Genomic DNA, 15,761 nt, shown 5'->3' on the forward strand with positions numbered 1-15,761 from the left:
GATTGGCTGCTTAGAAATTAAGTGTTAACGAGCAGTTGGACAGGTGTACCTAATAAAGTGGCCGGTGAGTGTAGTTAGCATGTACAGCGGTGCCTAATAAAGTGTGGAAAATATTGCAATCAATATTGTTCTATGGATTTCAATCAAATAGCCGAATCCTAGTGTCAGTTACTGTAACTAAACCCCAAGGCGTGTCAACATTTTTACATCTACTATATGTTAAATATAGTCAAGATTCCAAGCCCGGACCCACGACTTTACTTTCACAACCGAAACTCTAACTTAACAGAAGACACTCCTCCGAGCTTGAATACATTCCTCCTTGACGCTGTGATATTCCAGTTGTCCTTATCGATTACATCAAGATGCTCCGATTTTCCATGCAGTGGTTCTCCAGCAGCGTGAAAGTCTTTTCCTCGGAGCAAAAGACATTTCTGGGGATTGCGATCAAAAACAATGCATCACCTATGCACAGGACACCTAGCTGCCAGGAGCAGCCAAATCGTACATGCATGATGTATTAGACTGCAGGAATGTAGAGAATATGCACCTGTAGTAACATGAACCTAAGGTACGTACTGAACATTGGTTTGGCTGTATGCCTCCTAAACAGAAATGTTGAGCTATACCATCAGTATGAGGCTGAAGAATTCAGCGCTGACAGACGTTGACAGTTTCTATCTTAGGGTGGAGTACATTTAAAAATTGTAATGTATAAGGAAAGTTCGTAACCGCATATGTTTGATCTATACTTGCCTTTCCTACTCTCACAACTCCTCTGTATCTATATTTGTCTCTTTTTGACTCTTAAAGTATTTTGGGTGTTTGTTTGTGGGACAGACTTTACCACGTAGTGTTACACACCAGACAAAAGGGTTAGTGAGATTAACTCAGTATATCATGTTTGGCTTGGAAGGATAAAACCAATATTATGCACGTTAGAGACCTATTATGAAGCAATTTACCATTAATTTAATTTAATTTACTTCTTTTGGTGCAGTGCAGTGTTTTGTTGTATTGCTTTTAACGGTCGATACTTACAGTATATTGCACATTTTCCCAATCACTTGTACTTAATCATGTATTTGCATTTAAAGGATAAGACTTGCTTTAAATTGATAAATGCCATGAAAAGACCAAAACCAACTACTCCTATTTTAACAAAAAGAGAATAATTGGTTGATTATGTATTCATATTTTTATTTCAGACCTAATAGCCGCCCTTACAATGGGTTCCAACAAATACAAAATGAGGCTTGGTGCATTGTCGGGAAACTGCAAAGTGGCTACAAAAAGACGATAACCTTTAAACAGCTTGGAGAATAAAAGCAATTGCTGCAGGAATATTATGTGACCTCCGAGCAGTCTACCTTCCTTCAATACTCAAATAGCACTTACATTAAAGAGATGAAACTATCGCTCTCACTCAAACTGTACACGTAAACCTGAGAGGCATTTTACCTGGTTATAGTTATTCATGCTTCTCTCCTAGACGTTCTCTCTAAGGATCTCATATGTTTTCCTTCCTAGTCTTGTTCTGTTGTTATGAATTATAGTAACGCCTCGGTAATGGTAACGTAGGAATTATAATGTGCTAACAAGCCATTCAGCCGACACATCCTCCCTTGAACAATCAACATCGTTGTGTCTTTTTTGGTTTAACCATTACATTCTAATGACGCTTGGGAAAAGCTTATTTTGTTTTGTTTGAGTTCCTTTTTCTATTCCTTCACTCAACAAATGCAAAGCCGGCTGAACGGCAAAGAAAAGAAGGAATTTCTTTTGGGGGAACAGCTTGGGATTGGTTCATTGAGAAGATGAGTGCCCAGTTAACCCTGTCGCCTCTTTACCTAATTGTCTCATTAGCAGGTGTTTTGAGACGGGATCCAGGCCTGGACTCGCTGCTTTTCAAAATCTGATCCAGTGCCAGCGTTTAGCACATACTAATTGGCATTAGCGACGTCTGCGGGTACAGAATCCATTAAAATTGCAGCAAATGCTCTTGTGCTGGGGTCCGTTGGTTCTTCCACAACCAACTGGTTCTGTTAAAATACGCCAGAGGGTGAGAATATGCACAATAAATCCACGATAATCGCAGGGGGCTTCCTGTTTCCAATGAACCATATTTTACTGCTGGCTGAAATAATGGGAACACCTCCAGTCAAAACAAGGGAAACAAGCCTTTAAAAAGAGAAATAGAGCAATGAAAATGTCTTGTGTTTTGACTGACAACATTCAGAGAGGGTATTCCCTGCATGGTGATCACTAGCGAGGGGTGAGGGAGCTCCTACATAAAGAGTGCTCGGCTTCATTTCTGTGTGCTCATCTCCATTAAAAAGGACCGTCTATCTGTGCAGCACTCCTCCTTGCCTGCTTCCCCCTCTAAATCCTGCATATTGAATGTGTTTAAAATTTAAACAAGACTAAGCCCTTACTCACATCACCCATCCGTGCATTACTGTCCTGCGTTTGACCTCACAGTCCACACAAAATAGAATCAAGGCAACTGTCAGTCAAAAAGAAAGTGGAAGGAGGGTCAAATCTGGATTTTTGAAAAAACAACTTGGCGTTTGTGCTTTGAAAGTGACTGAAAATCATGCAGCAGCAACACTTTTGTTATTCAAATAATCTTTCTATGTAGACAGCACAATGTAATGCATTCCAAACTGCACTGAGATGCTTCATGAATCATGTGTATGTGAGCCTTACTGAAACTGAGCCTGAGGGAAGAGGGTCATTATTACAGCACTGCAATTACCATCTATAGAAGGGTTCCAGTTTAGCTTGCATTTGGGATTTTGAACAAGAGACTGAGAGACCTGCTGGAGCTCAACAGTACATCCAGTGCGTAACACTATCCTGCAGAAAGTTACAGTAATAATGTAGCTGAGTCATGTAACAAACGTAAAAATGTAACAAAGCAATTTCAATAATAGAGGATGGATGACTCAATTTGTCCACTGCATTTTGATGAAACTTCTTCGTGTGGAAGTATTCCGATCATTATAGGGTGACACCATTAGAAATATAGCGACCAGTATTATTTTGCCATGATCATTTATGGGATTCACATGTTCTGTCCTCACTTACAGTATGGCTTACAGTTCACATGCCCAAGGGTCCCAAAGCCAGAGCTAAGTGACTCCAGGAACTACACTAAAGAGTTAAACTGGGCAAAGCAGTTTGACAACAGATTGATAAATGATAGCGCTGTTTGAGAAACAATTTTTTTTGTGTTTTGTATTTATAGTTATTCAGCTCTGATGGCTGAGTGGATGTGAAGCGGATCACAATCATGGAAAACACAAATGATTTTTCAATTTTGTTAACATTGCGAGATAGGGTGTTTGTGCTGCATTCATGTGGGGTCAGAATAATTGGAGAAATTTGTTCCAAAACTGGGATCATTCAGCCTGCATTAACATTGTGAGATAGGGCATGCCTTGGCGGAGTTCTGCGCTCTCCATGTGCCCTTCCAGATTTTTGTTTTTGAATTATTTCTTGTTGGAAAGCAAGAAGAAGAGATGTCCTAATCACATTCATTTCTCCTAATGCTTTAGAATCGGAGTCTGATCATATATTTACTTTTTTCCATTCAGATAATTTCTTCCCTCTACATAATACAGCGTCAGTACATAGTGCTTGCTTTAGGTAACAATAACCTTAACCCAAATGACTAAAGCCATTTATTATATCTGACAGCAGAAAAAAAGAAATTTCAAGAAAATACATGGAGGCCTTTGGGGAGTGAGCACAGAGACAAAATGAACTACATAACTATATATATTTAAATAAACAAAACTAACTTAGGCAATGACAAAACAATACTGCGTTTATGTGGGATGCAATCTCTCATAGTAGACGCAAATTAAGAAAATAAGTTTTCTGGGTCTTTAAGTGATATTAACATGATATTCTACAATACTCCAGAGAAAGATGCAAATTAGCGAAAGGGTCGGAGCTGTGGTGGGTAAGATGTGACTGTGCCCAGGGGCTCATTGAATTATAATATGTACATGGAATTTGGGGTTTAAATGGAAAAGTAATAAAATAAGTTGTGCAATGAAGCACTGTTTCAAGGGAGTGATTATTTAAGTAACAAAACAAGCAATATATTTTTCAAATTAGTACAACAATCCCAATGTCTATTCAATTTTCCCCGGGAGTTCTTGTGATTACCATGAAACCATCTCAAATTCAATCCCTATCAGCTAATTCAAAAGCTTTTATCGGGGCTTAGGGTCCAATAAGGATTGCAGGAATGTGCTGATTAAAAAGAAAGACAGAAAGTAAGTTGGAAGCAAAGCTTTGCTGTGAATTCACATTTCAGAACAGATTGAACTGATTCAGCGACAGACAGCTTGTACTGATTCTTGGAATGAGGTCTGACTGAAAGCATCGGACGGCCATGTGGCCACTATTAACACCGCTGCCTCCAAAATGAGGTGCAATGAAACAGAAACAGTTGCACGGACGGTGGAAGTACAGGTGCAAGCCACTGATCCTGTTCCTGTGCGTTACAGATTGCATTGGCCAGCATCTGTGTCCCTCTGCTTTTTGTCACTGCTGATGCCTGTCGTGTCTGTTTAGACTGAAAGGAAGAGAGAGAAGTGCTATGGACTGTGGCCGTCCCTGGACAAAATCAATGTGGTTAGAGCCAGTGAGCAGAGAGGCACAGTAAAGCACTCAAAGTGTATTTTTATAAGATTTTCAGGATGGGAAAAGGAATGAAAACCGAAGGAAGGTATGACATTTTAACTTTACAAAAGAATCCCCCTCTTCTAAAGCTTTCAAATAAACCATCTAGTACTCTTCCCTGGCACGAGGATGCATTGATACTAGAATACACCCACCGGACTCATGGGTCCTCTCAGAAATGCCTCTGAATTCCCGAGGCGTTTCCATGGCTTCCCTCAATGGAAAACAGGTTAAGAGGTTTGTGGGAAAAGAGTGCATTTGTCTCCCATCCTCATCCGGCTAATGACTTCAGTTTAGGAGGTTCAGATTGAGTGAGTGAGTGAGTGAGTGACACCACAGGGCCCCCTGCAGGGAAAAGTGCGATTGCCAGGTTTTTTTTCCATGCAGAAGGTTTTTGGTGGATAGGAAGTTATAATTGTGGACAGAGAACAGCACTGAAAAACATTAATTCACTAATCAAGGTGCCCTTAATCAAAGGGCTTCCCACTTACTAAGGAGAGCTGCTCAGTAAGAATATGCTTAATTGTGTGTGTAAGAAAATGTTCATGAACCATCATTTTTTTAACCTATCACCACATATCACTTGTATCCTCTCCCAGGACCTGATATCCATTTTTACTTTCTCTCTGCAGTGGTGAGGGTGGATGGCGGCCCCCAGCCTGACACGCCTTCCCGTGAGGTCTAAAGGAAGAAAAAGAAGAAGAGGAGGCGTCAGAGCTAAGGAAGGGGAGAGGAGAGTAGGGACTTGGAACTATGGACCAAAAAGAAAAAAGGGGCGTGGACCACGTAGAAACGTAAAACTGACTGATTCATATCTGAAGTGGACAAAGGAGCAAAGACTTGTATGGACCTTTCGGCACCTTTGGGCAACAGTCTGACTCTTCATCCCTGCGTATAGATTCTAAAACTTTCAATCAGTGTGCGACCTGACACAACTTCTATGGCAATATCAACCAATATCTGTACCAATGTGACTGCAGATACATAATCATAGAGAAATGCCAGTGCATCTCATATTACCAGACTATTCCAGTATCTAATGACATAATTCTCACTAACTGCCAACTTAGTCTCCTCAGCCCCTTCTTAAAGCTTTACATTGTCCCCTTAATGCCACAATTACTCGCCATGAAACATATGTGCCTGACAGGTAAATAGGTACAAAGGTTCTCCATTATCTCCTCTTTCTTTTCCTTGTGCGTCAAAGAGACTTTCTTCCTCAGAGACCAGCCTTTTTTCCTCTCACATCTTCCTCTGTGGCGTCCCACTCTCTGATAATCCTCTGTCTCTCTCCACAGAATTCCCTCTATTAGACCCCCGCCATCAGCTGCGATACAAAAAGCTGCGGGGGAGCCATGACTCACTCCCGACACTTCTTCTGAAGTTCCTTATTCTTTTATCATTAACCACAGACGCTTTTCATGGCATGTTGTCTTGTAAAATGTTTCATTGTCTGAGATTGGCTGCACCGACTGATGCAAATGACTCATACAGTACTTGAGACAAAGGTCAATAGCTGTGCAGCCCGCTCCTTTATCAACTATTTTTTTCTTTGGGTGAGATGCATCTTCCGGAACCCAAAGTTGACCCCTTCACAGCGCCTCAAGGGATTGAATTTCTTGCTCATAATGTAACGCACCCTAATGTTTGTCTCCTGTTTGTGGTGCATTACTTTCATTTTGTGGCTTAAGTTACACGGCTGATTCAGCAAGGTGCCTCAATGGCCCTAACATAAGAGAAACCTATCTGGACTATGGAGCTCTGCTGACTCACTGTCTAATGACGTCATCTGTGACCCAGTAAACAGAGCTGCTTATTAAACAGATGCTTCAATGAATTTGGTACTGAAAAGAAAAATGTACAAAAGGAATCCCATTTGTCGTTCATTACGCTTACTGAGTGGAAAATTGGGACACCCCTCAGAGGCACCCACCCTTCTCCACACTCACTCTTACAGTCTTGCGTACGACTGTCTGCGTGATAGAGCCTGATAAACAGTGCAGAGGCGCTAATGCATCGGTGGCGGCGGCGCTCATGTCAACACGGGGCCCATTAGATAGACTTCCTGACAGGCAGGTAGTAATTACCTCAGGGTTTCAGCTTCATTTACCCTCCGCTAGGCCCGGCTCAGCCACTTCTCATTGGGATTAATGCTGTGGACAACGGAGGGGCGACACGGCTCTCGCTTAAGCCTCAGCATGACATTACAGATCCCTTATCTAAGTCTGAAGCCACTGACATTTACTATATCGCCATGGTGATATAAAAGCACTTAGTTGCAAGGCAGGGTGGCACCTTTTATCACGCGGGACCACTTTACGCTGCCTCCCTCCCGGTGCTTGCAGTAACTGTAAAAGCAGTCGACATACTGTGGATATAAAGTAAAAGAAGTATACTGTGGCAGAGTTTGACTGCACTGCTTCAGAATTCATTTCTCCAGAAGCGTGTACTTTCTCAGGTTACGTCTACGTTGTGGTGTAACTAAAGATTATCAAGAGATCTGTAGAGGATTTCTGTAAACAACCTTTAGATGTATGATAGAGTAGGTCGGTAGGTACAGATATAAAGCAGCTGTTGATGTTGAAAAACGACAAGGATACAGGTAGATGTGATAATTAGCTGATTCAACATAGTTTGACATTTGGGGGGAAAAAAAGTTATTCACTTTCTATCTCAGACTTAATTAGGAAGATCAATACAAATCTCATGTCCCGTACAGTAAATACAATGCTACGGCCAGCATTTGGTTAGCTTAGCTGAGCATAATGACGGAAGTAACAGCTATCCTGACTCTGTCCAGAGATTACAAAGTCCACCTAGCAGGACCTTAAAAACTTACTCATTACTACATTATATCTTTGTTTAATACAAATATAAAAGTGTAAAACTCAACATGTTTCGTGATAAGTTGGACCCTAACTTCTTGACAAGATATTTATCTTCTCGTGTTACTCTGGCAAAGAAAGCGAATACCTGTACGAAGTAAGATATGTTTACTAGCCAGCCGAGCTTGTAGAGTTTAGTGAGCAATGGATGGATAACACATGGAAGACAGAGAAAGTGAGTCATTAAATCATGTGTGACGCTGGATGGATCAGTCACCAACATTTAAGACAATTAAAAAGTTTGTGGTCTCTTCGCTTGTGATTCATCTGGAATCAGTGCAGTGATACGAATGGAAACCAATAATGCTGTCCTTTTGCGCGCACACACACACACACACACACACACACACGTTTCACTCCTCTACTGAGAGAGTCGGTGTGATTCATCCCGATCCTAGCTGTCGTAATATTGTCATAGACATTGAAGAAAGAAAATCCTCGACTCTGCGTCCCCCTGAGGCCTAATTGACCCTTGAGCAGCGCACTCATCCACCCTGAACTGACATATTCTCTTGCTCTCTAGCTTGTGACGTGAGACACACAATGGAATAATGTACAACCGGAATATAAACTAAAATATGCAAGACACATTCAAGGATAAGGTTTATGTTTGCCCTCATTCTGTAGTAAATGTGTCTTTCCTGTTGGTTTATATTCTGAATATTATTACTTTTTTGAGTCAGTATTTTTTCTAAATGATATGTTATTTTGTAGCACTTATTAGATGTTATATGAATGCACTCAAAGAGTGTACCACAGTTCAAGTGCCTGTGTACAGTGTCAGGTCTTTAAGTTCAGAAGTTCGACTATATTTTTTTGGGCAGTTTTTCCACTTATTTTAAGGTTTTTTTGTGCATTTCTTTGATGTGTTGAGAGCTAATAAAGGTTTTTAGTAAACCTAATTCAGATGAACTTTGGAGACTCAAGCAAACTGTATAAACCTGGCACCAATATAGAGAGACTTACACATAGTTTGCCAATGAGGACATACGGTATGTTAACATGCTATATATACTTGCAACTAACAGGAGGTTCACGTAGCAGTACAGACACACATACATGACACTTGAGACGTCTACTCTAAAACACCACATATGCTTTTGGTCAACAGAAGTCACCTCTACTGTGCAGAGGTTTTGCATGTACAGTAAGTTTTATCATGTAACTCCAGAGGCGACAAGACAAGTAATCTGCCGTAATGTGAAAATCATTACAAACTTGAAACAGATGGATCAGAACCTGCTCCTGAAAAAGCTGATTGTCACCTGTACTTAGCTACTAATGTAAAATTAATTGTGTAAAAATTGAATTTCTTAGAGTTGATACAAGAAACAAACATCCACTATAAAATGTAAAGAAAAATAAAAACTAAAATGTGTGCAAATGAATACAATAAATACATCTATAATACAATAAACGGAGAAGTCATTCCATTATGTCTCCCATTTGTCTTTGTAGCCAAACTAAGGCTGGCTATGTTTAAATGCACTTAGCAATGTGATGTTAAATGTGTTATAGAAACAGTGTGACATTTTGTGAAATACGCTTATGTTTTCTTCTCATATTAGAAATACAAAGAAAGGTATGAAAAGATCATACGAGGGTTAGAGAAACCTCTGTAAGCTCGACTCTAATAGAAAAACATTTGAAATGATTCAAATTATTACCAAAGTTGACTATAAAAACCTCAAAATCGAGAGGAAATGTCCACTGTACGTTACTCACAGACTTGAGGTTAGGCTGAAGAAATGCACTTTCAGTATATTTCCCCCCTCTTTAGAAAACACCCAAGAACATTTGTGAAAATTACCTCAAGTAAATGAAACTAAAATGCTGAAACCAGAAAAGTATGGCGTGGCAGAGTGGCAGCCAAACCACAGCCAAAAGCAGGAACATGTGTGTGTGTCCACTGGACCCAGAGTGTGGTCCCCTGCAGTCTTACACACACCGCCACTTAAACATTCTCGGGTCCAACAGCGTATTTCCCTGCTACACTACATGGATGTGTCACTAACCATTATTAGATGAAAAAATATCTAAGCAACATCCCAAACTGTTAAATCTGGGATGAGCTCACAGTAAGTAAGGAGTGAGACTAAATATGCCACAACTCAGTAAATCTAAAGTATAACTGTTGCCAACCTAAGGGTGCCCACATAATGCTAAAAACCAAAAACTGCACTCAGCTCGGAAATACAGAAAACGGGACACTTTCAGTGCTTGATATACAGTATACATGTGTTTGTGTTTGGAGACCAGATTAATCCTCAGTGATAACATCTTCCAGAAACAGAAAGGACATATGAGGATGCAGAAGAGGAGGGAAGGCACCAAATACAGTCAAACATTTTGAGGATACACTACAATCTTAACAACAGTACTTCAATTTTTACTTCATTGATTTTGTAGACAAGTGTGTCTGTAAAAGCAAAACAAAATGGGCAGTGTGAAATGTTTCTGTTCAATGTAATCACCCCCTTGACTGGTTTCTATATGAAGGGCCTGAATGCAGCGAACCACACTGAGATGGCGGGTGACAGATAGACTGCAGAATTTTAATTTGATCAGCAGGGAGCACTTATATGGAGACACTAATCAAACTACGTTCTCCATGCGTCAAGATAAATCAAGACTGCAAGTGAGCTGAAATGGCAGAAGAAAAAAAAAACTTAAATAGATAAAAGGAAACAGACATGTCTATTGCAGGAAAAGCAAAAACACAGAATAGAATATGCTCAAACACAACCCAAAAAGAAATGTCACATTCAGCTATAAGAAGAGGAATGTCTGGGCTGCTGTTGTGGCGCTCCTTTGTTAATCAATGTTTTTATTTGCAATTTATGTAAAGGATTGCTGGATTCACACACTAGTAAAGTTACATTAACGAACCAAAATATTGCCAAGAGGGTTGACAGCCTCTATCAGCACCTGCTGCACGAAAATTTACACGGTGTAACACCGTGTCTGATTGTTTGACAGCCCAAAGACAGAAAACAGAAAGCAATTTAAAAAAAAGAAAATACTCTCCTTGAAGATCTGTCTTATCGGTTTCAAATACTGAGGGTTTGAATAGTGGCTCTGACAAGTTCCTGGCATGCCACTTCATAGAGGACGACAGCTGTATTCCTCTTGCATCAAAGCACAGAGTGTCCTCTCCATAAAAATGAAATCATTGGTCATTGTTCAAAAGCTTAAAATCCCTGTGTTTACGTTCACCTGATAAAAGCTTGTTTCTCGTGCAAAGACGGAAATAGCATAACACTGCAAAGCCTCTTAGGGGTGGATGGACGGGTTAACAAAGTGTCTGACTTAGACATGTGTGACTGATGTTCCCACATTGTCTGAAAGTAAAAGAGATTTGCACAAGTCTTCTTCCGCTTTATTTAACGTTTTTGGCTAGCTTTTCTTCAGCTGAGATTGTCTGCACAAGCTACAAACCTTTTCGTTTGCCTACATGCCATACCTGCAACTCAAAAAACTACAGTATCTCAATGCATATGGTATTGTCATATTTCTTATTGTTCCTATTTCTCTTTAAAATAACTGAAGTGACAACAGGCGGGAGGGAGAAATAGTTAAGACCCCGGAGACAGGAAGCACAAGAATTTATGGGAAATGTGGCTCTCATTTTTAAAACCTAAAACACTACATGTCGCACCTCAGAGTTCCCATTGCAGTGCAGGTTAGGGTGAAATCAAAATGCTGAAACACTGACATGCATCTGTAATGAGACATATTGGACTGTGGCTCAGTCAATCTACATCTGCACACAATGTGAGCTGGCGTCCGGAGGGAGGATATTTTTGGGAAATGGGGTCTTTGCACAGCGAGTAGGAAGGAGTGAATCTGTCTTTCAATGCGCTCCAAATGGTTGAACTCCTCACTGTGATTTCCAAAACACTTGACAAATAAATATACAAGACAGAGGAATAAAAACATTGCACGCACACAGAACAAACTGGAAACATGGGGCCGTAATATGTTCCTGTTTTATCTAGGTTTTCTTACAGGTCTCTGCGAGTTGAGAAATCAGTGTGAGAGAACCGGCTGCGGGCCTGGATACCAGCTCTGGATCATGTGCACGGCACACGAGCAAACCATCCGGCACAGCAGCAGTTAACACATAAGTAAATCGACCAATCCACCGCTGGCCTCTCCCATCTGCCTGCATCCCACGTAGAAAGAAGGGGACCACCCTGTCCCAACTCACTAAGCTTTAAGTATGAAGACAGATGGAAAAAAGAGTCAAAAAAGATAGAAGTGGTGCAGGAAAATGAGACCTGAGAGTGATAGAGGCCAGCTGTGGGAGCCCCGTCCTGTAACGCCTCACTCTGGTGGATAGCACGACCCACCAAGTCAAACACACCCAACCACAGACCCTCATCAGTCAGGACTTTTCTAATTTATCACGTTGCACTTGTTGCTGTTGGACGTCTAAGACACGTTGAAGAGAGAGAGTTTTGTCACCGTCTAGAAATACGACCCTCTAGGTATCACACAGTACCAAATAAATCTTATGATCTGTCCAAATCCATAGATCAAATCCATATGTATACAGACCTCTACTTCTATTTACACCATTGCAGTAGAAAAGGTTAACACACAGTCAGCTTTAATGCCAGGTGACCAACCAGACGGATTACTTCTTAAACAAACTTTTTGTTGTTGCTTTAGTTAAATTATTACTTATTTTTTTAACCGCTCTACTTTTAGAGTAACTAAATAAACTCAATTATGCTTCTGTTGGATTTCCATGCAAAGGTCTGATTTGCTTATTATAAAGTAGTGCGGACAGCATAGCTGACTAATGAAACGTTAGAGTAAGACTCTAGAGTGGGATTCAGTTTGCTCACATCCATTACTTGACTGTCGCCTTGTATCAAGGTAGAAATGAATAATTTCAGGGCAGGGTTAGATATTATTTTCTCAGTTCAACATCCGAGGGAGAGAAATGAAAATGTGACTATAATATATGCACCATCTACTTAATGTCCAGTACAAGTTGTTTTTTTCTATGTAGTAGATCAAATTTTTTCACAGTAAACAAGGCGGACAGGAAGTGACAGAGAATGTGGCATTTCAATGTGAGAAAAATACAAAACTAACTCAGAAACTCATAATCGAAGGAAACCGGTGTAGGTGCACAAAGTGCAAGAAGAAAAATCCAAAAGTATACAGGTACTTTGCAGCAAAGGGTAACAACATAGACAGCCCCCTTTTAACTTAATTGAACACATTTACATTTCAAAGAATACTTTTCATGTTTATATCTCTTTTTAGTTTTTGACCACTTCCTCAATGGGTACCAATAATGTTGTGTTGGATGTTGAATATTAAACTAGCAAATACTTTTGAGGGGCCCTAAAATTCGGCCCTAAATGTGGCTTATACCAACACATTTGAGAAATGAAGCAGGCCCATTACTAACTCTTAGCTTGCAGGCAACATTTTGTATATTTACCTCTTCCCATTGGGCATTGTGTACCTACAATTCTATTTAAAATAGTCAGCCAATGGCGGGCTTACATCTGGAGTGTCAGACTAATCTTCTTGCAACCCATGCGACACGTGGACACAGACAACTGGAAAAGTCAGAGCAAAAGAAGGAAATTCGTCAATAAATCAGGCTTAGAAATAGTAGATGAACCCAACCTGTGCCTCAAAGGTAGGGTTGCACAACATTGACAAAATGTGATATTGCGATGTCGATTGTGAATATTGCGACATCAATATTAATTTTGATATTTTTAAACATGTAACAAAAGTCACAGGAAAATAGATTCATAACAAATTATACAAGTTTTCTTACAACACAAGGTTTATTTCCACAGACTGTTATATTGGACTGGTCCAACATGAATGTATAAATAAGGGCCCTGTCTTCAGAACAGGACATGTTTTACTGGTTGGACAGTATAAAATAAATAAAGAGAACAGGACACAACTTTTCTTTCTCTTGTCTGATTTGTTCCATTTTGTTGTCTCTATCTATTTCTTCACTTACACGGTCACTCTGTTGAAATATGCCCACACGTGGTACGCTCCATAGGGTTTGCCCCTTAGTGGACCAGTGTGCTGACGTGCACTTACGTGTGCAAGGGGAATGGTATCTAGCCAATGAAATATGATCATTATAGCGTTTCAAGTGGGCTCTAAATCCAACACAACTAAGCCACACTGCCAACGTATGCTCTGAGCGCTCGCCAAAATAAATTAAATGTTGCATACCTAATACAACTCTTTTTATATATATTGCAATAATGATGTTGAGTCCGTACATCTTGCACCCCTCAGTACAATACTGAGCAACGTGATGTTAAGATAACAAAACTGAGTCAACATATCTTGTATCCTTACTCGAAGTTTCATGCAAAACACAAAAAGAACTCTGCAGCAGCAGCTTTGACAGTGGGATGGGTACTTTGACTTGTGGATTTCTTTATACTGGATTTATTACAATCATATTGGGTTTATTGTATTAATCCTATTGTTGGATTATTAATTGTATTAACTGTCACAACATTGTGTTCATTGTTTTACTTTTAGACAGTCTGGGTTGCGGAACATTGCTGTTGTGAGTTGACTTGCTGTTCATTCCCAACAGATGATGCAACCAGCCTATAACTCTTTGTCTTAGTGATGGAGTAACATTCACACAAACCACAATAACAGCCCTACACTATATGTTTATCTGTGAACCCCACGAGTGGAAAAATGAAACCACTTCTACTATAAATATCTGCATTGGAACAATAAAATGTACTTTATGTCTTCCTCTAGCCTCTCTGATGCTATATGTGCCACTTTGAGACACCTGGTGTCTTGTACGCTCAGAAAGGATTTTTTACAGAGAGCAGACAGAAACAATCAGACAGAACACACTGTGTTAATGTTTGTGAGATACACCCCCTCGGTTTGATTACAAGACAAGGCATGATTTCTCCTCTCTAATCATCTTGAGAGTTTGTATATGACAAACAGATAAACAGCTTACACACATACACACATATATTTAAGCATTTGCAGGAACAAATTAAGCCTTTTCCCCTGCACACAGACGGCCATTTCATCACTACCTCGGGGTACTGAGGCTGATCAGAGGCATCACACCAGTGGAGGATATATAGAAAAACAGGGAAAGGTAAAGTGATCTTACATCGTTACACTGGTCTGAGCTTCACAGAGTATTGTTGATATCGGTTACATGAAGGGAAACAGTGAAAGAGGTCTAACTCCAGCTTTCAAAACCCCCCTTTTACAAACAGAATCTGACTTTTAAGCGAAGCAAATGTAACAATCAGCTTTTCTTCATTACTTTGCCATTCTCACCTTGTAATGGACTCTATTTCTGTCAACAACTATACATTCAGGCATGTTTTCTTGCATAGACACTGGGCTGCTGCTGCTGGTGCAGCTCCAATGCCCAGAGGCTTTCAGCTCTATGCCTGATGAATACTGAATATCCAACGCATGCTTAAAAAGAGAGACACGTGGGATCCACTGTGTGTGTAGAAGGTATGTGGGCAAATCAGCAACTGGAGTGTTTCTGATAAACAAGGTGTTGTAAATAAGAGAGTGACAGAAAGAAAGGGATGTTTTTGTAGATAAAATAAGATAGATTGCAGCCAGTGAGAAGTTGGTTTGCTATCGCCTCGTGGTTGTAGATGCTGGGTACCCACAGCACGTTTTGCCGTATCTGCACCGATCTGGCTGCGTGGGTGACAGTAAGCAGAAAGCGCGCTCTAATCCAAAGCACACCTCACTCCAGCAAATGGACCTGGAAATCAGTTTTATAATAAAGCATTATCTCCAGCATTTTTTGTGGCTAAGACTATTACACTGAGACAATAAAGTACGGCTGTCTCGCTGCAGCATTCGGGAAGGAATAGTATCCATTTCTCCCTGCTCTTCTCTGAATAAACACTACTGGGGGAAGTCATCGTTTATAAAAGCAGAGACTAGGAGATGGCCTACAACGACTCGCCGCCCTCAACCAATTTTTAATAACCGAAAAGCCAAGCGCAAAGAAAATACTGTGGCTTTGCTTTTCTAACAAAAAGAAAATGTGTATGACAAAAACATACACATTTTGAAAGGCCATTTTTCTATAAAAGAATAACCTTGTTTATATATATATATATATATATATATATATATATATATATATATATATATATA

At 40.1% G+C, this 15,761-nt stretch overlaps 1 protein-coding gene across 1 annotated transcript in view; it reads left to right on the forward strand.

Moving 5' to 3' along the window:
- Positions 1–6,435, forward strand: part of ngfra (nerve growth factor receptor a (TNFR superfamily, member 16)) — a 31,012-nt gene extending 24,577 nt beyond the window's left edge. Inside the window, exon 6 of the mRNA XM_034894043.1 lies at positions 5,331–6,435. Within this exon, the coding sequence (XP_034749934.1) occupies positions 5,331–5,383 (53 nt within the window). The 3' untranslated portion in view covers positions 5,384–6,435. The remainder of the gene's footprint in view (positions 1–5,330) is intronic.
- Positions 6,436–15,761: the final 9,326 nt, after the last annotated feature.

This window comes from Etheostoma cragini, chromosome 15, assembly GCF_013103735.1.
Source record: "Etheostoma cragini isolate CJK2018 chromosome 15, CSU_Ecrag_1.0, whole genome shotgun sequence".
In the NCBI taxonomy this organism is placed as follows: domain Eukaryota; kingdom Metazoa; phylum Chordata; class Actinopteri; order Perciformes; family Percidae; genus Etheostoma; species Etheostoma cragini.